At 35.9% G+C, this 25,405-nt stretch overlaps 1 protein-coding gene across 4 annotated transcripts in view; it reads right to left on the reverse strand.

The window, feature by feature from the left end:
* The window catches only part of sox6 (SRY-box transcription factor 6), a 156,287-nt gene that overhangs the window by 111,748 nt on the left and 19,134 nt on the right, over positions 1 to 25,405 (reverse strand). For 3 of the 4 annotated variants that reach the window (XM_041275413.1, XM_041275415.1, XM_041275411.1), the window contains exons 2-3: positions 23,776 to 23,846; positions 12,143 to 12,193 (exon numbers count right to left, since the gene is read on the reverse strand). In XM_041275413.1, the coding sequence (XP_041131347.1) occupies positions 12,143 to 12,177 (35 nt within the window). In that variant the 5' untranslated portion in view covers positions 12,178 to 12,193; positions 23,776 to 23,846. The remainder of the gene's footprint in view (positions 1 to 12,142; positions 12,194 to 23,775; positions 23,847 to 25,405) is intronic. The other variant, XM_041275414.1, reaches the window with a different exon arrangement.

Here is a 25,405-nt window from a genome sequence, read left to right on the forward strand (position 1 = left end):
ATGCAATATTTTCACAGCAAATACAGTACCGGTGTTGTTCATACTGTAAACGACTTCTCAGTCTAACTTCCGTTTCTGTCTCTCCCTTTTGATACAGTATCTGAACTGAAGAAAAGCTGCACTGGCACTTTATAACACAGACATCTTATTCAGCATTCACTTTATATCTAAATAAATATCAGATCTATTACATTTACAATTACTAGGTTATTTTTCCTAATGTATTTACTTTTTTCCTATGAGTGGAGCTGCGGCTTTCTCTGGTTTGCTTGTCTGTCACTTTGAACTGAACTAGCCAGGCTATTTATAGTTTAAAAACTGCTAATTAAAATGATTCATGAATGGGAATGTTACCTTTTTTTAAAAATATAGCATTGATTACATGGTGCTTTATGCAAGGTTAATTTTTTTGGTTACATTTTTGCTTCACTGTATATGCATTATAGAGAGGGAGTTATTTTGTATTTTAGTCAGAGTTTAAAGCACTCTTTGGTTATAACGCTCATATTGTGTCGCCACCCCAACCCCCTACCCCCACAAAGTAGCGAGGGAGCACTTTAATTGCGTTCTAATAAATAGTTTGCATTGTTTATAACTATATGTAAAAAAAAAAGAAAAAAAAATCTCTTATAAGGTTTAAAGACATATATTTATAAAATAATGAATTCAGAATTCAGCTCTTTTCTTTCTTGACAACAAATGGCAACAGATGCCAGACAATAATAGTAGGCGATTTATAAATTATAAGGCACTACTATTACCTTACAGGGCAGTGATTTCTAAACAGTTACTGGGATTCAGGATAATTAAGTTATTTCCTTCTAGTTTTACAAATCTGCAATGTACATACTGTTTATAAATGATTTTTAAGTCCCATTATATTTTAACTCCCATTTTAAAATGGCAAGATTAAATTATGACCCTGAAGATTTTAGGTGCATTCAATGATCTTTTATTTTTCATTTTAAAACAGTCACTTGAACAGTTAAAACCCCCCCTACTTCAGTTAACTAATATGCTATAGATCAAATTATGCACGTATCTTTAAGGGTGTGTTTGATACTGCGCACTACACTGTTAATGGTCTTGTGCAGTAAATTATTTTAAATAATAAAACACAGAACAGTGCTTTCTCCTGTGGTCTTGCACAGGGCAGCTTGTAAAAGTACAATTACAACCTTAAATGCTTTCAAAAGAGTGGTGAAAAAACAATAAAGCTGCATAGCGGTTATCTGAAGTACACTGCCTTTCCTAACACTTCATAAAACAGGTGCAATAGTCAATTATCACTCACATTAGTGGCTGTTGCCCCTCTGCTGTCCTTTCGATCGCTAAGCACACCATCCAAAACTTCAGAGCTTGATGGTATAACACATTTCCAAATCACAACAAGCTGCTTCTCTCAATGCCAGGCCAATACAAAGTTACATAATATATCCATAGCGATCAATGCTTTTAGCAGGTTAACAAAAACAAAAAAAACATATCTGCGATGTTCTAGTTTAATTACAGAGAATGCAAATGGAGTGAAAAGAAAAGTCGCTGGATTTCTTTTTCTGCAATGAGGTTCAGGCCTTCTGGGGGATGCAGTTCCCAACGTGCCTTCTGTCACTGCTGCTGCAGTTAAGCAAACTTTACAGCCAGTCAAGCCATCATCCAACAGTCTATTTGCTGAGCAACAGTGGAGCTTTGTGATTTGCTTCACAGTTGACAGTAAGTTATGAGCCCTTTGTGAGTGCAGGGGAAGGAAAACAGAGATCGGAATTTGGCAGGAAAATATAATACAGAATTCTCCTGTCTATGGAACCTGATTTTTCGTGAAAACAATCAAGCATTGTTGAAAGAAAGAAAAGCAACTTTGACAGATGAAATACAGAGGGGCCCCTTTTAGGAAAACAGTAAACAAAGCACCATTCAGGCCAGGTCCTTTCTGTCATTTATAAAGATAGTTCCTTGTGTGTGTTTCGAGAGTTTGCAGCAAAGAGTTCAAATTCAACAAATCAAGTGTAAAATCTCCCACAGTCCACATTAAAACAGGCAGCAGAAAGGGACAGGAATGCCAAAGAGAGGGAGAGAGACAAAGCAAGGGTATCAGAAGTGTCTCTGTTTCAGAGGATACAATAAGTAGATAGGGGATGAAAAAAAACCAATAGACTAGCCAAAAAAAAAAAATAGGAACAATTGCTAATTATAAAAGGGGACTCATTTTGTCAGGGACAGGAAAAGAGAAGGACACTGGAGATCACTCAATGGAATATGAAAGGAAGAAGCTATTCTCTACAAAGGCTGGAGAACTGTGCATCTCATTCTCCAGACTGGACCTCATGAGGTCATCATTGGCATTAGGCGCTCAGAAACTTGGGCTGGTGAAACTGCCATTTGGACATCTGGAATGTCGGCACACAGTGGACTGCTTTCTCCCTGAGTATCCTAATTCCTTTCTTTTCCAAAAATAGGAGGCTTAGCCAGCGCTAGTCACCCAAATTGGAAAATTCGCAGCACATAATGAAAAGAAAAGCAGTTTTGTTCCCTTTCATTCTCATCTCATAAATGGATTTCTGTGGGGGGAAAAATGGAGGAAATTACCTTCAACGCCGCTTTGATTAAGCTGCTCCATTCTCCGGCCTGGTGGACGGACAACAGTTCATTAGTTACAGCTGGATCCACCCCTTATTCTTTTTTCGGAAAGGCTGAATATGCAAAGCCCGGGACATAAATTTGTTTATCTTTGCAGGATTTCTTATTCGGGGGGGGAGGTTCAAGCACAGAAAGGCATAAAATGGGGAGCAAACGGCCACATTCGTGTGACACATTACTTGAAAAATCAAAACAGAAGTACTTCATTTGCTACACCCAGATGAAGTAGCCTAAGTCATCTGGTGAAATAAAAAGGTCAGCCAGGCCACACCTCAAAGATTTATGATTAGGCTTATTACGTTAGGAAGCTGACATTGATGGCAGATTTAAACCAAGGAAACCAGTTTATCCGGGTTTTTTTTGAATGGAAAATACAGTCAACAGGCTGTAGATATGTGACAGGTCACACAAAAAAAAAAAAAAAAAAAAGTGACAGGCTGAATGGGTGTCATTACACAGGGCTTGTTTGAATGTGGTTAAAGGTTACCACAGAGATTGACACGATACAAAAACATTCTAACTGCTAGCAGTTTGCCAATCGTTAGCTAGATCAGAGTATAGGGAGCATGGCAACGCTAAGCCCCTTTCACACCCAGGTAGGAGTGTCAGTGTGAAAGAGGTTCTAGACTCTGGGGGTTAGCTTCTAAGCACAGAAAATTTCACACTGCAAACACATTCATAGTATGACAATATCTTTTAAAGACTAATAGATGATATTATTAAGTTAAACTGCATTACCATATTAAAATCAGAAATAGCACAGCAAATCAAAATGTTGACTTGTGGCCTCATTTACCCACTGAAATTGCAGCTTGCTGTTCTTCTATCTTAAAACTGTCTCATCCTGTTTACACAACAAATGACATCTAAATGACTAGTCCGTATTAAAGTTGGGTCTAAAGAAGATTATGAATATAGGCTGGCATTTTTTTTTCATCTTAATTTGTGACAACTGTGTATGCATGCGTGCGTGTGTGCATGTAGATGCAAACCAAGTATACTGCTGTACACCTGCCTAATTGTTCTGTGAGGGATTTTGTTTAATTTTACACTTGGTGTAGTTAGAAGTACACAGTCATACTGAATATGCAGAACAGTTCCCCCTGTGCCCCAGGTCTTCTGCAATATTGTTTCTATCTATTCAAATATGCTTAAATAACCAAAGCAAACAGAAAAAGGCAAATAGCTTGTGAAGGCCATACAAATATTTGGTAGGTAGAAAGAGATTCTGTTTCTATCTCTAGATCAGCACACCCCTCCCCATTCTCTTGCACGACCCCAACGCACAGACACACGTATAGACACACGCACACACACACACACACACACACACACACACACACACACACACACACAGAGACACACACATCCCTTTAGCTTTTGCTATATAGCTTTCCCACAGAACATTGAGACAGCAGCTGTGTATTTCACAGCAAACAGAATGTGCAACCAATCTGTAAACAATAGCTAAGGGATAACACAGGTCGACTTTTGCAATATGTCAGTTATCAGGGTATTAAAATAGAATCCGACTTGTAAAAAAGGATGGCATTATCCAATCCACAGGTTTAGAATCTACACTACACTGCGCAGTGCAGTAACACCACTATATTACTAAGGTATACTAATGTGCAATTAAGCTTGTCATACAAGTATAAAAGCAGTCAACATGGCCTTACCTTAGCTTAACAGTAGCTTTAATCAAGTCAGATCATGTTACTCCAATGATAAGCACAGTCCAGGGTAAACACATTTTGAAGACAGTAAAACCTCTTTGAGTTCTTAGGTACCTCAATAATCATCAGTGTTACAGTACAGTGGAAAAGGAAAGCGGTTTATTGCATCATGAACTGTAAGAATACAATGTATATATGTGTGTGTGTACATTAAGAAAACTGCAGTCTGGTGTATTTAACCTAAAGGGTGGCAGATCTCAGGAACACTGCCTTAAAATGTATAAATCTGATTTTCATACTATATATAGAGGGTATATAGTAAGCAAACATTATGTAATTGTGTCCATGAAAGGGCCTATAGCACATATATAAATTTGAATACTGTGCTTATTGCCTCTTGCTGTGTTATCTGTATTATTTAAAACAATGTCTAGTTTGAAAAGGGAAAAACACATTTTACTAAATTATTAAACACCATGTAAGTATAATGCTCGCAGATGGCCTGACTTTACAGAGCAATTGCAACAGAAATTCCAGCTTGTTTTAGTCTAAATGTTTTATGAAACACTTTGAAAACCAAAAAGAAAGAATGTTAAAATGTGATGTCTAATCAAAACATCAACAATAAAAAGAGCACATTACTATCCATATTGGACTAACGGTCCACCACGCTAATGTCTATTGAGTATCAATTCAATAATTAGCTTTTCAGTATGTGGCCTATATCTAAATCATAAGATGTGTTACTGCAGGAATCCCAAAGTCCAAGATGTCTTTTATGAAATAAACGCAGAAGTAGACAGGTCCATGCAACCATCACTTATCGCACAGAAGAATCAATGAGTTGCCAGTTTATCACAAAGGCATTTTACTGAAATGGGTTGTCTGAATTAAACATACTGTAGCAGAAACATACACACCCTCATACAAAAAAAGTAACCATAAATACTGCATACTAAAAGTTTACAATTGTACTGGGAAAGCAGTTATGGCACAAACTGTAAGCAAAGATCCAGATTCATATCTGCATTTTAGCACGGCTTTAATACTTAGTTTCCGTTCATAAAAAGTCTCTTAAATAATAGCAGTTGTTGTTTTTGACAGTATCAGGAAACAAACATAGTAGTGCCAAGTTATTAATACCTTATTTTAATGCATTTAGTAATATATCATTGTATTATTAATAGCTGGGTATGGTGCCAGTTCAAATGTTCCCTCTAATATTTCACTTCTTCCTGCTATTGTTAACAGACTGGTTGCACACTTGATTTTACAGAATAACAGATTGTAGATAATCTCATATCAGAATTTTCTTCTAGATGTAAAACATGCAAATAAGCCAAGCAGTTTAGAAGCATAAACCCTGCGGTAATGTGCTTCCCAACAAATCCAGATTGTGGCGGTTTGGCTAAGAATCTTATAGTGCCGTGTTTTTATCCTGTATTCAGATTAAAAGGAAATTCTCACAGAAAGTATTTCAACTGCAAGGGTCACTAAAAATAGATTACTGGATGGTACATAACATTACCAAATACATCATTGTTTTTTGGGGGGTTTTTTTTAGGGTTGATACAGCCAAGAGTTTGAATCTTGTGAATCCCACCTCGGCTTGAGGAAAATGACAAAATCTGTTCACTGAATATACCCCATGAGTAGGTTTGGTTGAGCGGTCCCACAGAACAAGGAAATAAAGCAGGTCATAACATGCCCCTGTAGTGTTTAATGTAATCCCTGTTTAGTGACTGCATTGTCTCTGAATAATGCACTGGTCTTCTCATTATAACTATGTGGCTAGAAAGACACAGTTGGAGTTAATGCACTGTGAATATCACACCCAGAGTCAACTGGTCACTAGATGTCTACCAGACTGAATATTCAATAACTCTTAAATTACACATGCTATACAATTCATCAGCTTCTATCTGATTGCTGTGCAGAATCATCGTGCTCTGATTCCTAGAGGGCAGAAGTCTTAATCTCAAAGCCAACATCATTGCTGGCACTAATTGAAACCTAAATCGAAAGACTCGGCTCAGATGGAGAACATAAGGCTGAATGCAAAGGGAGTGCTGTACAGGAGCTGGGGTTAAGGTAGAATGGCAGCTAGTCTGATCTTGGAAGCTGCCTGTTCTGTGCTCTCCAGTGCTAAAATACAGTACCAGGGGGTATCACACATTACTGGTTAACCCCACACCCTGAGGTATTCCAGATCGCACTTAGCTATGACCCAGAGTACAGTTATAAAATGCTGCTTTAAAATAATGCTAGAAAAGATATAGTGTAAGAGATGACCAGAACAGCCAAACACTGATAGAATTTCTCTAGTTTCTCTCTTTCCGTTCTACTAGCTATTGATAACAAATGTCCTTACGCTTCAAGGCTAACCTCAAGTACTTACAAAAAAAGGTTGTTTCAACCATTTAGGCTCATCCTCATTGAAAATTAAGGATGATTTAACCTGCTGTATCAATGTTATATAGGATTACAGTTCAAGGGGGCTATCTATGCCAATAGAAAAAAGAAATATAGTAAAATTGCCTGTTAATTTATCCTAATGCTCAGTTTCCATTATACTACTCCCCTCCTTTTATAGCAACATCTAGCTCAGTACTTTTCTCTGTAGCTGGATTAATATTCAACCTTCAACAGCAGTTAATTAGTTATGCCAAATTCATTAACCTGTACTGCTGTAACAGTGGCCTAAACCATAAATTAGTCTAGGGTGAACAGGCATCTTTTACTTGCAATAGGAAACAGAAAATACCAGGAGAACACACATAGATCATAAGTTTGTGATGCTTTTGCACTGTGTTGTGAGTTGTCATCGTTATTGTTACCAATTAAGTAGAACAAGCTGTGTGCATGCGTGCGTGTGTTACAATGTAGGAGTATAAAACATTTTTGATTACAAGCATCACATTATTTACAGTGTAAGGCCGAAGCTGCCTCCAGATGTCTGTTATCAGAACTGAGAATAAGTGCCAGAAATAAATACAAAAATATTGCAGCAACCAGTATTCTCCAGGGTAGCTTCTGCTTAGGGAAAAACTGTGAATTTGTTTTCTAGAATACAGGCAGTATTCCAAACAATATCTGATGGGCAGTTTTTACAGCATTAAAAACTTTGTAGAAAAAAAAAAAAAACTTTTGGGAATGTTTTACTTTGTATTTATTTCGAGCCAGAAAATAAGTAATAAAACTGTATATATTGGTAACGCTTTTGCACTGAACTATGAAGTGTTCTCTTTTTTCCTGATTCAATTGGCTGAGCTACAGGTATTTGGATCAGTGGCTGGCTTGATGGCCGGTAACAAACAATACAACAAAATGTACTTGGTATTGTTACTCAAGACAACGACCTTTGTTGCCCTTGGATTACGCCATGACCTTTCATCTCTCTTATCATCCATTGTCCCTCCTAACAACTAACACTACAGAGCCCATTAGCTTGAATTCCATTAAAAAGGGCCCTGTCCTTTCAGAACAAAAAACTATTTTTTACACCAAGGTGGTGGAGAAACACAAGTGCATTGTTCCCTCACAGATGGGAATTGGGGTTACTACGGCAACAGCTCTAATCCCTCTTTTAACCACCTTTTTTCACATTACAGGCCTATCAAGTGCTACCTTTTAACTCATGAGCTAGAAAGCTGGTTGTGGAGCCCACTGCCTTAATTAGCTACGATTTTAGCCATATCGACAACATGATGAGCTAATCCAAATTTCCCAAATAATGACGTACCTCCAGCAACTATTCCTCCTCCTGAGGACTAGTCTAAGAATAACAATAATGAGACCATTATTAAGAGAGGGCATTAAAATGCTCTGCTGCCACTAAACAGAGAACATAATTGTTCTGGTGTTGTCCACAATCAACAACCTATTGTTGCAGACTTGAAAAATAAAGGGCTGGAGAATGGATGCCATAATGACTGGTCTGTGATGGCTTCCAGGCACCGTGTAATGTTGTCTGCAGTTAAAGTCCTTGATAGACTGATTTGTTGAAAAGGGTGTGGAAGAGGACAACTGTCTTGCTTTTATAAAAATCCTCCTGAATCACCAAGCCTCAGAACACATTTACTGAATGCCATTCAGTTCTGAGAGGCTGTAACCACATAAAGATACTGTTTTTACACCTAAAATCACACACACTCAAAGAGTTGAAAAAGATCAGGGAAGAAAATAGCTGGTGAATAAATCTCCCAACACTAATTGACAACAAGAGTTATATTTTTTTTTTCCTCCCTCGAATCAAAGCAAAACACCATTTCACGCAAATGCAAATGGGAAAGCAAAGTCTATGAAAAACAAATAGTTAAAATGTTTATTAGCATTGCCAGTATCTCAAAACATCCAACATCTAAATTAAACATCTGAAATAATTGCTTTATCAACTACTATATTATGTATTTACTTTTTTTTTAAACAAAAGGGGCATTTATTTGAAAGCTGGGTTTCTCTACCATGGAAAGGGTCTTCATGTTATATAATTCAATATCCCTAAAGAGGTAAAGAACACCCATTTAAATCTTGCATACTGTAGTGTAATTAACTACTTAACATAGCACACTGTAATCATCTGGATCTAATACATTATATCTAAATGAGTTCAGTTTTTGGAGTATTTCTAACTCTTCTTAGCATGGCCTTGGAGAAAAGATACACTGTACCTTTTACACTTGAATTTACTATTGTGTGGAGAGGATAAGAGAGAAGAAAAAAAAAGGAATGCTAAGTGGGCCCCTTTGCCTACCACTGTGTGCTTCATTTATCTTCATCTTGTTAGACAAAATTAATTAACAATATCAGTGTTACACACTTTCTCTTTTCATTATATCAAATAATGGCAGAGATGTGGGAGGAGGTCCTCTCCATTGGGATTAACTGAGGGCTGTCGGAGCAATGGGTTTCATATTACGAACGATTTAGACGTACTGTATATACTGACAAACAACTAGGTTCATTTTTTTTTTAAATTAACACCGCTAATATAATAAATGCTGTACCACTTAAAAACATTTATTTCTTGTAACCAGCTGTTGTAATATTTCTCCTGTTATTGTGTTGTACAGTGTTTGTTGAACTTAACGTCTGTCATATTTGAGAAAGAAACCAAACCTAGTCTTCTCTATCTCTGCTCTTTTGCAATGCAGAATTGAAGTCAAAGATCCATTCTCTTATGAGAGGGACTGTAGGTTGTATGCATAGTCAACAAACAGACTACACAGTAAACACTACAAACACATGTTTTTTTTATTTATTTATTTTTAAATCTATATATATATATATATGAACAAGTCCCTTTCCATTTCTAACATTTCAAATCCCACTTCTGCCACTTACCGACTCACTGTGTGACCCTGAGCAAGTCGCTTAACCTCCTTCTGCTCCATCCTGCAGATGAGATGTTAAATCACTGTCCTATTGTAAGTGACTCTGCATATAATGCACAGTTCACAGCCTACCTCTATAAAGCACTTTGCGATGGTGGTCCACTATGAAAGGCGCTATATAAAATAAAGATATTACATATTATTATTATTATTATTATTATTATTAAGATATGATTACTGTCATACTTTTGAATAATTCCACTGAGACACATCCTCCTTTGAGCTACTTAAGTTACTTGATAAAATATTTGTCTGTGTTTAAGGGCTGAAACAAGTTGCCTTTTCCACCCCTAAAAGACAAAAACCACTGGCCAGGCAAAAGGGCAAAAGCAAAGCCTAGCATTGCTTTGCTTTAATCTCCACCTGATTGTCCAGTGCTCCCCTCTCCAATCAGAGCCCTATGCGTGATATCTTTCTACAGGCGATTCTCATTTAATTAAAACAGACATTGACAGAAGGATGTGGATTAAGACTGTAATGATGCATTTGCTTGGATTAATAAGAGCTTGTTATGGAGTAACGGCTTAAACAAAGAACAAAAGGAAATTGTTATGAAACAGCTTTGTTTTTTTTTCTATTTATATCTATTGTGAAGTTTTAAATGTTTTCAGCCACTGCTACGCTAAAATAGAAATCATCATGGGAAACACAAAGACAGTTTTCATTTTTAAACAGGTTGCTCAGCTTTTAGAACCCGCTAATCAGAATGTGGTGCATTATTGTGAGGAGGAAAAAAAGAGGCTAAAGGAAATGCTAATGACTTGCTGCCAGGTGACCATGCAGCTCCCTGCGCTAAATCAGAAGCCTTTGAAATATGCAGCGTATAGCTGCTCGCGTAGGTAAAGCATTCACAGCACTTATACAGATGAAACATTAGTGCATGAAAGGCATTGTTTTATGTTGCCATAGGAATACACTGGTGTTAAATGAGAACTGCACGTCTTTCACACTACCTGGCACCTGCTTGCAGATTGCTTCTTTAAAAAAAAAAAAAAAAATTCCTTCTATTCATTACAGTGGCTATGCTGAGAGTTGTTTCGTGTGTTTGAGTCGAATGTCAATACCATAATGTTTCACAACACATCCTCATCAGAAGGCAAAGACCTTCTTTTTGCTTTTCATTTAACACAAATTGAAAGCAATGAAACCCTAGTATTTTTGTTTACAGGTAAACCACTCTAAATGGGATGAAAAGATTAAGAATATCATTTTTCTGGATATCATATGGCAGAGCAGAGAGTGAAATCGCACATTGCAATTCTGACATGGCGAGAGGACCTTCACAATAGTTAAATTTTCCTCCTCTTGTTTTTTTTTTCCCAGCACAATGGCTATAGTTGGCTCGTGTGAAAATGCCAACTGAATCAAAACTTTACAATGCACTTAAATCTTCAAAACACAGCTATTAGAAGGGTCAAGATAACTAGTCTTGAGTAATCTTCAAAAGAAACTTACATAACTAATTTCCAACTCTCTAAATTAAAAATGCCAGGTTTATCTGTCCAGCTATTCAATTTCAAGCTTTGGACCTTTTCTTCTTGTAATAAAATATCTTGCTGCTTAGCTGTACCTTCTTTGGGATCTAAATTTTAGATCTGAGAACCAGGAAAACACATCAAATATTTTCACTGGTCTCAAAATAAAGTTTATTTAAAATATATATGCGCTGAATATCTTGCAAATACAATATCAAAGTCATCGTGGGTTTAAAGTTACCTCTAAATTATTTACATATATTTTTTAATCTTTGCTACTGTCACTATTTACTTAAACCCCTTAGCTCTAACTAACACTAATTTAAAGATATATGATGGTTTAAATATCACAAGTATTGTTTAAAAACAAATCAACTTTTAACCTGTAACTGTATGCCTCGCACTGTAATTTTATTTCATTTTAGTTAAGTCTGCATAAGTTAGGAAGGAATTAATGTACATTTAATCAAATAAATTACCTTCATTACATAGATGCAATCAATTTGAAAGCAGCAATAGTATCGAAGCAAATGCATTAGGTTTAGTTACGTCTGGCTGACACTAGCTTAAAAGGAAAATACAGTTTCTTTAAATGAGATTCCACTAATTACAGTACAACACGAGGCCCCGTTTGAGGTTGCTCAGACTAGGAATGGTAGGTAATTTCATTAACTGGTATTTATTTCCACAGAGTAATGACAGCATGGATACTTCATTAGAAAAAGTACCACCACAGGATGTGTTTGCTCAATTGATTGATTTTTTTTGCTTATCACAAACACAAGAATAAATATGCACAAAAAGAAAAAGCTTTTCATGAAGCTCAAATCATTTGTGTTCTGAAATGTGTCATCACAGAGCCTGTAGTTTCGTTCTGATTGCCTCCATATTTGCATACTTGAATCTGATCTTCCAGGGGATTACTGTTGCACAATAACAACAACAACAAAAATGAACTAACCTCAGTATAAAGCTGCTACGAAGAAAGCTCTCCATTTCAGGATTTGGGGTTCTGTGGCAGGAGAAATACATACAAAATAACATTAAACTATTAACTTATGCACAAGCAATAAATATTGGCGGTAAAAGTGTTTAAAAGCCCCTAAACCGTCACCTCCCCTGGATCATACAAATATACCCCTTTCACAAAGCACTATCTATTTGCATACAGCACTTCTGAAGACCCGCCTGATGAAACGCTTGTGCTCCTCCCACTCCTGTCTCTCCAGCAGCCGTGGGGGTCCAGCTGCACAGCATGTGTGGCCAGGCTTCTGTGGCTCCTTGAAGGCCCACCACAAAATGCCCTGTACCAGCCTGCCACAGCTCCTGGGGGAGCGGCACCAGTGAGCAGCACGTGTGGCTATAATGTTATTTGTCTTTTTTTACAGGTCTCCACAAATTTGCACATTGAGATAAAAGGCTTTTTGATTTGCAATGCTATAACACTATCAGATGACTCAGTAAATACATTTGTAGAAGTGCAATTCATTTCTGTTCCAGAATTGCAAGAATGTCTAAACTTTGAGTGTACTTCAAGTGCCATTATTACATAGTGTAGTTACTACACTTATTTCAACAGTGTAAACTACATGTGCAACTAAACTTAAATTAAAAGTTTACTCTGGAAACCGTTCTATAATTAATACTGTAGTTACACTGTACCAAACATGACTGCTAAAAATGTTATTTATAAAAGCCTTAATTTTAAACTGTGGAATGATTTCTGGCACAATGATGCACAATAAGCCACTTATTTTTGAAGTATATTTTTCAATTTATAATTCCTGCAGACATGAAATGACACAATTCACAAATCTTGCTAACAAAAAATATCTATTTTTTTACTCACTGTTCTGTCTATGTGGCTCTGCTGTGCAACTGTGACTTTTAAGACCAAGCCCCAGAAAGACAGGGCAAATAGACTTGTTAACCCAAGGACATCATGTCTTTCAGAAGTGTGGCACTTCGCAGGGCACCAGGCATTAACGGCCCAATGGATTTCACTGAGACTTTTCACACGATCAGGTAGCTGAGGCTAGGTCCGTCCACAACATGTCCCATTCAGATAATAAGAAGGGGATTTCAGTGACAACATGAGAAAACAGCATTATAAACTGCACAAAGCCACTGAACCGGATCTCCTCAGCCCTAAGAGCAGGCAAAACGCAGTCTCTCAGTTTTTATTACTGTAGCTCAGCTTCTGTCTTGTCAACATTCGAACAAAAACAAAATGCTATTTCAATTTTCACACACCAGACAAACAAACAAATAAACAAACACATATAGGAACAACTGCTGTGTTTAAGCTCCAGATGAATATACATGGTAAATGGTTTGCATATTAATAATGTGAGATGTTTCATGAGAAAAAAAACTGTATCTTTAATCAGACTGGAGTTTAAGTGCATTATCACAACAATTTGGTTTTTTTGGGGGGTTTTTTATGCAAAATCTCATAAAAACATCAAGAATCAAGAAAATTATACAACGTAAACTTCCAAGATTTATAAATAAAGATGCACTGTTTCTAATTAACAATTCACCAAGATGAAACAACACTAAAAAGATTCTGTTTTATTATTTTCTGGGGGGGGGGGGGGGGGTAGAGACTTGTGTGAAAGAGTATTAGCCTTAATGTTGATTCAAGCCTTTCTATCACTTGTTGAGTGGCCCTTTTTAAACTCCATTACCTAAGCTAAACAAGCAGCAAAATGTATTACAATGATGGAGACAACTGAAATAGTCTTGGAAGAAACCAAGCTGGGTGTGGTGTGGTTTCTCAATTAAGGAAAATCTGACTAACCCTCTATTTTATTTGTTCACTCTCGAAGTCCAAGTCTAAATAGAGGAGAATGGATTTTAGTTATCTTAGGCCACATTTCAAGAGTAACGGATCTGTGAATGAAATGAAAAAGTGTTTGACATTAAAGTATAGCACAAGCCTTCTATGAATTAGTCATACCCTGTTGAGGCTCTGTTGACCCCACTTTCCAACCATCTGCAACAAATGCTCTCTATTAAAACAGAACCATATGGAAAAGAAGCTAGCAATTAACACAGCTTCTGCACGTTCCACTAATACAGCCCAGATTTTAAACTTTCAGCGAAACTGACTGCTGAATTACTTCCATGCTGCTGTCATTTAGGCCTTGGCTACCCATGTTCTTTCTAACCCTCAGTCCACATCAAATTAAGAGCACAGTATTACATAAGAAATCTGCTCTGTGAGCCTTTTATAGGTCAATATATTAGAGCAGGAGATGTTATTACTTTATTTATGGCTCAGAATCAAAAATGGATTGCAATGTCAATATAAATTAATTGATGCAAACACTGGGCAAAAAGCAATTCTTGTAAACACTTGTCCATTGCGATCTTTGATTTGCTGTAGTGTGTAACCCTAAACAGCATATGTACATGAGTTGGGCTGGATGAACTTCCAACAGAAAAGGGTCTCGCCTTCATTTGCATGCAAACAGATCTATGACAGACTATCCTTGTGCCGTATGGTGTCCTAAACCACTTAACTGCTCTTTACAATCATTTGATTTGTTCCAAAGTGTTTCTCTAAAGTCAGAGCAGAGTCAGTTTGATCATCCATTCCAGCTGCTTGAATGTGAAGCTGGCTGAATGCTGATATTGAATTCAATGGAATTGCATTTGTGGGCAGATTTTAGCAATATATTAGGTGTTTTGTGTGTTCCTTTTTAGTGCTCTAGAGATTGTATTTGTTACATTGATAAAAGCAAGTGTTTCTATGTCAATAATGTTTAAGAAACTAAATAATATAATGTGTACCTATTTTCCGGAATATTAATTTGACTATTTAACCCTAAGATAAAAACTCTTTGCAGCTATGGACAAATGTTTTGTATCGTCCTACAGAACTAACTGCTGAATTATGTCAGACTAACATGTTGGACTACACAACTCTTTGTAGTTTTCCATATACTTAACGAAGAACAGACCAAAAAAAAATAAGACATTTTGAAATCTAACATGAAATATTGTACTAAAACATAAGTTTTATTTGTTTTGTCTCAATCCTAACATTCTGGGTGATGCAAAACTTTTGGCCACTGCTATGAGTTCACTCTTTTTGCTATATATGAATGCATCATTTCAACCATTGCAAAAGTTCCACCCATCTAATATCTGTCTAAGTTCTTCCACATTACAACAATGACTGGGATTGTTCCTTTACTTGGGCCAAACAAAAGTGATGAAACCTGGAGAAAGTGGAGCAGAGAGACGTGACACAAAAAAAGTAGCTACATGTCTATGCCTCATTTATAACTTAACTCTACCCATTGAATATAATGCAACATGCAGGGGAACACTCTGTTCTGAATTCATAAGACACACAAACCAAATTCATTATGGGGTTATATCTCAGATCTAAAAGAGGGATTTGTGGGATGTATGTTTCTTACAATTAAAGGCTCCAAAACATAATTTATAAATTAGCCTAAAACAAAAAAAAGGTTTTCAATGTGCGTTTTTATTATGAATCATTTTGATTGAGATATAATATTACAGGGCGTATAAGTAAGATGTAACCACCCTGTGGATGCAGAAGACTGGATTTTCATGTATATAGCTAGCATGAATGAAAAGGCACTATATGTGCCTGAACCCAGCATCCCCCCACCCCATTGTAATCACGTCTGATAAAAATAAATTGGAAGCTTTGCTAAATACATATGTTCCTTATGGACTAAGCTTTAGGAATCTGGCCACTGATGGAACTAATCCATCTCCAGGGTTAGCATATCAATTTGAAAGATTAATTGAGGACATTAAAGTGAGTTTTCATTCAAATTCAATAGAGCTTTAAGCAGGGAGCACATCCCGCATTAACTACCAATGCACTTGGCCGTGTCTGATCTCTCGATTCCCTTGTTGCACAGTGATTACATTTCTTTTTTAACCTAAACCAAGCTAGTAGTGTAATTGCCTTGTCATTCAGAAAAAAATGTCATGTAGGAACAACTGTGGTGTCTAATTTCAGACAATTAATTAATCAATAATTCCATGAGGTTTGAATTATTGTGGGATTTTGCATTCCATGGCACATCTGTGGAGCTGGATAAAACCAAGTACTGAAACCTATTAAAAATATGATTTTTTGTTAAGAATGTTTGTTAAAATGGATCAGTAAAGCTGAGAGGCCAAGTAAGCCAGTATTTTCAGTCATATAAAGTAATTTTGTATGAATGCTCCAATAATCCTGTTTGAAAGTAAAAAAAAAAAAAAAAAAAAAGCCTAGTTGGAAACAACTAGTTATATGAAACTTTGTTATAAGATGGAAACCCTATTTTAACCCTTTAGCTTTTATATCCCTGTTGGCGCCTATATGTATTTGCTTACCTATCAAGTATTTATGACACTGCATTCAATTTCATTTGATCTGTAAAAAATGCTGAATACAAGCCTAGTGTTGAAAAAAAAAAAAAAAAAAAAAAAAAAGATATATTCTTGTAGATTTTAATACACAGTTTTCAGGGTGGGGAGAAAGAAATGCTGTATTTCTGTTCATAATGTTATCTGTCAGGTTTTCTATGATTTAAAATATTTAACTTCACAGAAGTTTTTAAGTGTGAATTGAACTGTTTTTTTTTGTTTTGTTTTCTTTTCTTTTTAGATTTGTACCCTATTTATTTATTTGGCACTTTAGAAATGGATGGGGGTAAAGTTGTGGAGAAGGAATGTGTAGCACCCTTAAAACTTGATCCTAGCATTTGGACTGCCACTTTGACAAGAGTATTACTGGCAGTAATTGCCCTGTACATCTGTAATGAGCATCAGCTTACACACATCTAACCACACCTATATCGTTCCGCCAACGAATTAAGACTAGTCTCTTAAGGAGACTTGAGAATCACATCCTCGAAACTGGACGTAAACCCCTAATCACAGAGGTACGTGAGAGAGAGCACTGCAATCATCTCATAATGACTGTCCCCATAGTTGTACTGCTGCAAACGTTTTCATTTGGAATTGTCGATGACAGTCTAATTAAATTAGCATTCAAAACCTTTCAGCTCCACACGGCGAGGTGTAAAAGCAGTTTGGCAGGAGAGAGAAAAAAGTCATTGCACAGCCTTATCTTATTGATAAATACAGCTCCATATCACACACAGCCTATTTTCAAACTTCCACCTTGTAAGAAAGCCAAACAAAACCTCAAGGAAGGCCATGCAGATATTCTAACAGAGCTCACACACCAACACCCCCCCCCCACCCCCCTCCCCTGGCCAAGCTGCCAAATAAATAGTGAATTAATTTGTGTAAAAGCACTCCAACATTAGAAAGGTGTGTTGAAAGGTGTCTGCTCATGTTTCAAATTAAACGCACTGCTGGTCAGCATTAGCACCTCAGCAATGAACAGCAGCCGTTTGCCTATAACACTTCAGGGGCTGGGAAATGTGGATTTGCTGTTCACACTGGAATAATTAGAACATGTCAAGAAGAATTAATTTCCTCATTTTTCAAAAGGATACACAGAAATTACCATGTTATTATATGACAGGGTCCCTGGGAGAATTGTATTAAATTTAATTTCTAGCGCAGCCCACACAACAAATTAAAGTCATAAATAAGATGGAAAGAAGCGGGGCACGGAGCATATGTTTATGGCAATGAGTGAAGCCAAGGGACCAGAAACAACTATCTTCATTTCATTTTATTTAAATCAGCCAGACACTGTGTGTCTGAATGACAGCGCTGGCTAATGGGGCTGAGTTTAGAGGCTCCTTGATATTAGGAAACAGATATAGCCACTTAGTCGGTAAGCAAGGTTGATACTGTAAAGGCAACCATTGAAAATAGTAACATTTTACTAACAGTTTAGTAATATGTTGTAATATGATAAAATTGCTCTACTTTTCTTAGTCCTATTGGGTTCATCCAATCCATATTGGGATGACAATTTAAAAAGGCTGCTTCAGGTCTTCCTTTTATATAAAACATATATATAGAAAACAAATATTATGGCTTTCAAACTAGTACCTGTTTAGCCAAAATGTTATGAAGGACAAACAGTAAAAGTGTTGTTGCATAGTATACAGTACATGGCACAATTAACAACTGGGCATCTTGAAATTAGCAAAAATTATTGGCAAGCTAATAAGTGTATCTTCCAAACTGTCTAAACTGTAGCAACAATGGAAGCTTTCACAAAAGTTTCTGGTATTACTGTGTTTAGTGGATTTATATAGAAAGTATTCAGTTTTATTTCGGAAGCTAAAAAAAAATAATAATAATAATTTGAAGTAAAATGGATATTTAAAAAAGTACATCTTCTCTTTAGGCATTCTATTAAGCTTGTTAGCTCATTACAACCCAAAGCAGAAAAAATTGAAGTTTTTTAAACTCTGTCTAGCTGTCATTAGTGTAAGCACTCCCTTGGTTACAACACACTTTAAATAATTTGTGAATCAATTAACTGGCTACTCTCTACATAACACAGATCTCACACTCCCAGGTCCAGCGCATTATCAGGCTGGCAGGATTCATAATATTTTGGGAGAAACGTTCATGGTTGAAATCATTAATTAATTTAACAGGACTTTTAGTTATGCATTACTTTCCACATCTGGCAAAGTGAGGTGATTAATTAGACATTTCTCTGCCTTTTACCACTATTGCTGTTAGGTGAAGGAACGTTTCTTTTTTTGTGTGTGCAGCATGAAAGAAAGGAATGTAGTCAAGTATACACATTTTGTTTTATTCTGACGAAAATTAAATAAGGAACCATTAAATACATGATAAATAAAAAAGTGGCATCATATGCAAGCTGTACACCGGGCTGCCTAAAGTCACTGAAAGATCAGGTTGCATGTTTTACATTTGTCACTGGACAAGTGAAACCTGAGAATCGTTATACAAAGTATGCTGAAAGAGAGTTTCTTAATGATCCGAGTAGCAAGTTCAGTGCATGTTTTTTTTTTTTTTTTCTATTCTGTCCTCCCAGCTTTTATGGATATCAGCCCTTCTTTAGCTAGGCATCCTGGGTTTCAGGTAGTATTTCTCTTTTTAGTGTAAATATAGAGGAAACACGATGCTTCTGGCAATGCAAAAGAAAACCATCAGTGAGGAGAGACATCACCATCAAGGGTCAGACACCTGAGTTGGTTCTGAATTTTTCTCACCACTTACTAAAGCAAAAGCATAACTGTTTATCCTGCTCAAAAATCAACAGATGCTAATGCATCGTCAGCTATGCCAGACACTAGCTAGTTCTCTCTAATGTTTTTAAGCACTTTGCTCATTGAAATACGCAAATGTCGGTGATGCGATTTTCTTCTCGCATCACAAAAATGTAGTCAGACAAGTGGCAATCTGGAAATCTTTATGAAAATATAAAATAAAAATTTGCAATGATTGGCACGGCTGCTCTGTGTAATAGGAGCAGCCGTGCCAATTGGTTGGCTATGGGAGTGGCTATATATAGTGAAATGCCCTTGTTCACTATGGCATTCATATCTAAGAATAAATATATTTTTGTATTGCATTGTATGATTTGTAAATAAAAATCACAACATCTATTTAAATGAATACAGGGGGGCAAAGAAGGAGAGGTTGAAAAAAATAGGTTGAAAACTAAAGTTTACAATATGTGAATTCAGCTTTGTTTTGAGGATCAACCCATGAAAGGATTGTTGGATGATATAAAATGTATGTACTGCTGTATACACCCTTTATATACCCTTTACTGACTTAAAACATATCTCCTCACGGATAACAAATACATGAATTAACAAATCCATACCCGGAGGGTTTCCTTTTTCTTCACTCTGAAAGGCATGTAATCAGTTAAGTCAAAGAGCGCTCATGAGAATGTGTCACATTAGCATTTCAATATGAAAAAGGAAACAGGGTGTCTAGCATTATTTCTATTAATGGGATGTAAAGTTATTGAATATCACAATTCAAGGGATTATTAAAGTTCTATTTACTTTTTTTAAAATAAGTACTACAACAAATACACACACAAAAAAAAAGGCGCCTTTTTGAACATGTTGCCTAAAGTTAATAACTGTGTGGCACACATTGACCAAGACTATGTTATGCTTATTCAAAATGCTCTTGACATCTTCAGGTGTTTCCAAATGAGTTCACAGAAGAGTGATTAAATGCATCTGATAACAAGCCACACATTGCTGAAATTACTTACCGCCTCATTTTATGATTAATTAAACATGCAGATTAAAGTTGCAAAAGAATTTTGATTAATGAGCAAGTTAAGTCTTGCTGATATAAGTGAATTGGGAATTGGATGCTCCTTGGAACTTTAGAAACACGCATTCTGGAATGAACGTGACAAGGATACACGTTGAATCCAGCCACCAGGGCCTTTGACGGTACGGTCTTTTTTAACATGCTTTGACATCTTTCAAATAACATTTTAGTACAAGCTTAAAAACTTTGTGCATTACTGTACAACATCAAACTGCACAGCTCGCTGAGCAGCAGTCCTAGACTCCCAGAGGTAATGACCCCCTCTGTAACAGCTGCTCATGGTGATTACAAGCTCAATTGTTATTTTAATCAAGAAGAGTTTAGTTGTTAAACCTAGTTACACAACCTGTGAATTTATAAGGCATCTCACATCCTAAGACTTCAATCTGCATGACTGCACAGGGGCAAGATAAGAGGAGAACACTCAATCGCATTGAATTCAATCAAACACAATCTTAGGAACCAGTCTGAATAAATGTATCCGGCTCTAATCATCTGTCCTAAAATAATAACCTCTTACTAGGTTAATTTACCTTCTGTCAGGTCATCAAGAGGAAAGTATGTAGAAATATTTATTTCCAGTAAAAGTAATTCAGAATTGAATGTCTGGAAATAGCATCTGCCCTGCTGGAAAACCAATACATTAATGAGTGTTTCATACAAGACTTTCATTTTCATCTAATTTCACGAACTTATTTATTTATTTTACATTGTATTTGCTCAAATATATGATTTATAACATCCTGCTTATCATATTCATATATATATATATATATATATATATATATATATATATATATATATATATATATATATATATATATATATATATATAAGATTATATATATAGAATTGTCCCTGAAATAGAGCAAGTGAATTAAACAAAGCCCCAGTCATTACAGGGTTAACTTGTAATTGTCAAAGTTTGGTGCCAGGTTTAAAAAAAAAAGCATGCTATATACAGACATTTGTGTCAAATATTTTCTCATTCTCTATACATTTCATATGTATGGAATCTGTGTAGAACAGCAGGCGGTTACCTCTATTGACACATATGGCATTTCAATATTTACCTTGAAGGGACTTATCAAAGGTTACCTTTAGCATATCATTTTAGATGATTAAAAAATGAGCATCCTAATATTTTCCCTTGATCTCACTTTCCCTCTAAATCCCTGCTGTTTTATTGGAAATCCCTACAGAAAAAAAACAGATGACGGCCCTGAGGAGTATGGCTTTACAATATAACTAAATATAACTGAATACCTGCTTTAAAAAAAGTTAGGCATTTCAAATATTTTCCACCAGGTTTTGTAAATATATCTTTATTTGACTGGAACACATACTCATTTGCACTGTGTATCAACACCACAAGCAGCTCACTGTTGCAGTCCTTTTTGGAACCATTCCAGCCTTATAATGTATATCACCCCATGTTTGCTTTAGTTGGGCAGCAGCTCCATTTTTTGAAGTTCAAGAATACCGGTCTTATTCCAGAAATAGAACAGGGTACCAGTAAAGTATCAATGCTAAGCCAGAATTTACAGAAAAAAAGTTTAAGAGCTGTTTATTCTTTTCAGCTGCACAGTTGAGCAGTAATATTAGGGTTAGCATTGACCTATATGGTCTTCTTGTGTCCGTCAGTCCATAACTCTTTATGAGAAATTCATCACATTTCTTAGAAGAAAAAATGCAAATTCATCTGTGTATTGTATATACCCACACAAATATCAGTACAGGTATAGCTTTAAGCCATAAAAAGATAGATTTGACAACTCAAAATGATTATCTCTGGCATCCCCTTTGCTATGCTTTTAATGGCCAATTTCAGCCAGTCTAACTTTCAGATATCTCAGAAACTTGGCTCCCAGGGTCACTAACTTCGCTTTCCCTCGTGTGAAAAGCAAACATGCAGACTGCAAAACAATTTTAAAAATTAAATTACAATTTGGGCCAGAGGTTATTTTGTTTCTGAAATAATGCCATTTCTTGTAGCGAACAGCTACAGCTAATTGTCCAACAACAATGACAACATCCCCACTATCCCCACCACCACCCTTTCCATCTACAAACGTCTGATAATCTCCCATTTAAAAATATCAGACCACTGAAATAGAATCAAGCTTTTTTGTTACAGAGGGTTGATTTTTGTTTATGTTCCTTAAGACTAATTGTTTTATAACAAAAAGGACTGAACAATGTACATTTGACTGACACAGCTTTTATCAAGCATTCCAGCAGCTTGTCTTTCTTTCCATCGTGTGCTGCTGGATGGAGCAGAAGTAAAGATGCTTCCCTGTATGACTAATTTGAGGTTCACCTTGATGATATGTAATCAGTTCTCAGTGTGTGGACTTAACAACACTGGCAGACACTTCAAACAAAACAAAAGGTCCAGCTCTATTAGAGACAGGCATCTATTGATCTACCCTTAAGATACTGTTTGCCGGTGAATCACTGAAGTATACTGCACATAAGAATATATGCCACCAAACTTTGAGATGAGATAGGCCTTCATCAGATGCAGATCAAACAAGTGTTTTTTTTTTTTTTTTGTTTGGCCATATTAATAATTTTTTTATTAAACCTCTTTGTGACATTTTAAAAAAGATGAATATAAACTAACTTCTTCCCTTTATTTGCACAACCTTACCTAAAGCAGTCATTTTCCAGATATGATCTTTATTACTACCAGAAAGAAAAAAAACCATTAAAGGCTTATTGTAGCCATACACTAACAGTCTGAAAGTTTCCTGAAGACTTGGCTGTGTTTCTTTAAAATAGTTCTTTCTTTGTTGTTCTCAGTAGTCTTATTGAGGCGGCACATATCCATAAACACCCCATAATACAACTTCACATTAGCATAAAGAATATAATCAAAAGGTTTCTATGTATAGAAAGGTGAGGGTATGCATGGTGACTCACAAAACTAGGCACGTTTCACCAGAAAAGGAGGAACAAAGCCCTGGTTTTCTAACCCCTGATTTATGAGAGAACATTATTTACATCTCAGAAAGTTTCTTTCATTGCAAAAAAGCATCCACAGACAGACAATCGGCAGTTTCATTTTAATTCCACATAAAACATGCCAAGGTAACATGGCATGACAGATCACACTTATGTTAATGTTCTTCAAAGATGTAATATTCACTATGACTTCTCAATTGCAATATTCTATAATTGATTTCATTTAATCTACAATGGAGGGGGGTTGTTTAAAAGGCTGTATTGAGTTCTCTTTAGATTTATTAAGAATATTAAGAAGCAGAAATGTACTGTTTGACTATGGTTTCAGACAAAGGAAAGAAAAAAAAATCTGTAAAATTCAAAATACATGTATATGTTACTTACAGATACAGAAAGAAATCAGCCCCAGCGCCCAGCGATCACAGGTTTGTTGATTTTGAATTCATGAAAATGACCTAGAATAAAAAGAAAGCAAATTGTTTTAGGCATATATTTTGAATTCTACTACAACAGTTTAAACAGCAATCCCAATCCAAAGTAATCTAAAAAAATTCATACAAGAAGAACAAACCCCTATAAGAAAGAGAGGTTTAAACTATTCCTGACAGTATACCGAGCAGATTTGTTACGAGATCCCCACCAGAATGTAGCTAAATGGCTACTGTCTATGGTAACAACAAGTCACTATGTGCCACAATCATGCTTACTTAAATCTGTGGTAACCCTCCATGCACTCACGTATCATTGATTACTTTGTGCCTTGATTCAGCTAATGAACCAGTTGACTGCATGCTGTCATTTCATTTTAAACACGGGCACGTAATTCAAGAATCAACCGCTTCATATTTAAGGAAAATCACACTTTACACAAAATCGGTCGTGTGATGGGCAAAAAACAATATTAGGAAAAATATGCATATACAAAAACATCATTTGAATTATTCACATTTCTTAGTAAAATGTTATTAGAAATTAACAACAGTTACATTTTAGTTCTACATCAAAGGTGTCCAACATGCTAAATTATTACTAGTGACGTGTAATAATAAAGTTATGATCTGTGTGCTTAATCTTGAAGCTTCATGTATTGTTGGTAGAATTTCACATTAGTGTTAAATCAGACAGGGCGTTTGAGTTGATTTTTCTTCTTGTGTAATGAAACCAAAACAATCACATCTATTATTTATTTTGAGCAAGCTCATTAGCCTAGCCTCTGACATTGTGATTAATGTGATGAATGTCTTAGTTACAAATGGTTTTCCTTGGGTTTTTTTTTTTTTTTTTTTTACAATCTTTAGTTAAGCATGTTTTGTATTGTTTTATTTGATAAAGCCATGTGTATATGCAGCATTGAGTTGTTTTATAGCAATTACCGGTGCCAGCTGAAAATTAAGTGTGATTGTGTTGTAAATTATTCTATATCTAGATAGATAACCAGTTGTATTAAAATGTGTATATATATATATATATATATATATATATATATATATATATATATATATATATATAGAGAGAGAGAGAGAAGCACAGGAATAGCCAGCTTGCTGCTGCTTTGCTCAATTAGAACATAATATTCATTGATGTTTATCTACCACATTATTGCACTGTTATTATGTATTTTAATAACAAGCTGGGATCTCATTAACATCTGATTTATGCCATTAGTCTGCCTCAGCGCCACCAATTAAACAAGGACAGAGGTTTCTAAGGTCATAGTTAATTGATCTGAGCATAAACAGTTTCAATACTACCTGAGCTAGATCGTTTAGCAACCCCATATGATGCTGCAGAGGTGCACGAAAAACGAAGCGCAAATATAAGACTAAAGTGACAAAGCTGAATTTCAAAATTCAAATGTATAAAAGAGAAAGTACGCCTCTCAGGCACAACGGTACAATTTACATGGGGATGCTTAGATGCTACAGGCGACAGTGCAAGTGCGAAGACAAACAAGGCTAACTAGACACGGTGACCCTGAGTAAATTAAACCCTGTTGTTGTTCTGATAACTCCTC

The sequence above is a fragment of the Polyodon spathula genome, chromosome 17 (assembly GCF_017654505.1).
Source record: "Polyodon spathula isolate WHYD16114869_AA chromosome 17, ASM1765450v1, whole genome shotgun sequence".
NCBI classification, from domain to species: domain Eukaryota; kingdom Metazoa; phylum Chordata; class Actinopteri; order Acipenseriformes; family Polyodontidae; genus Polyodon; species Polyodon spathula.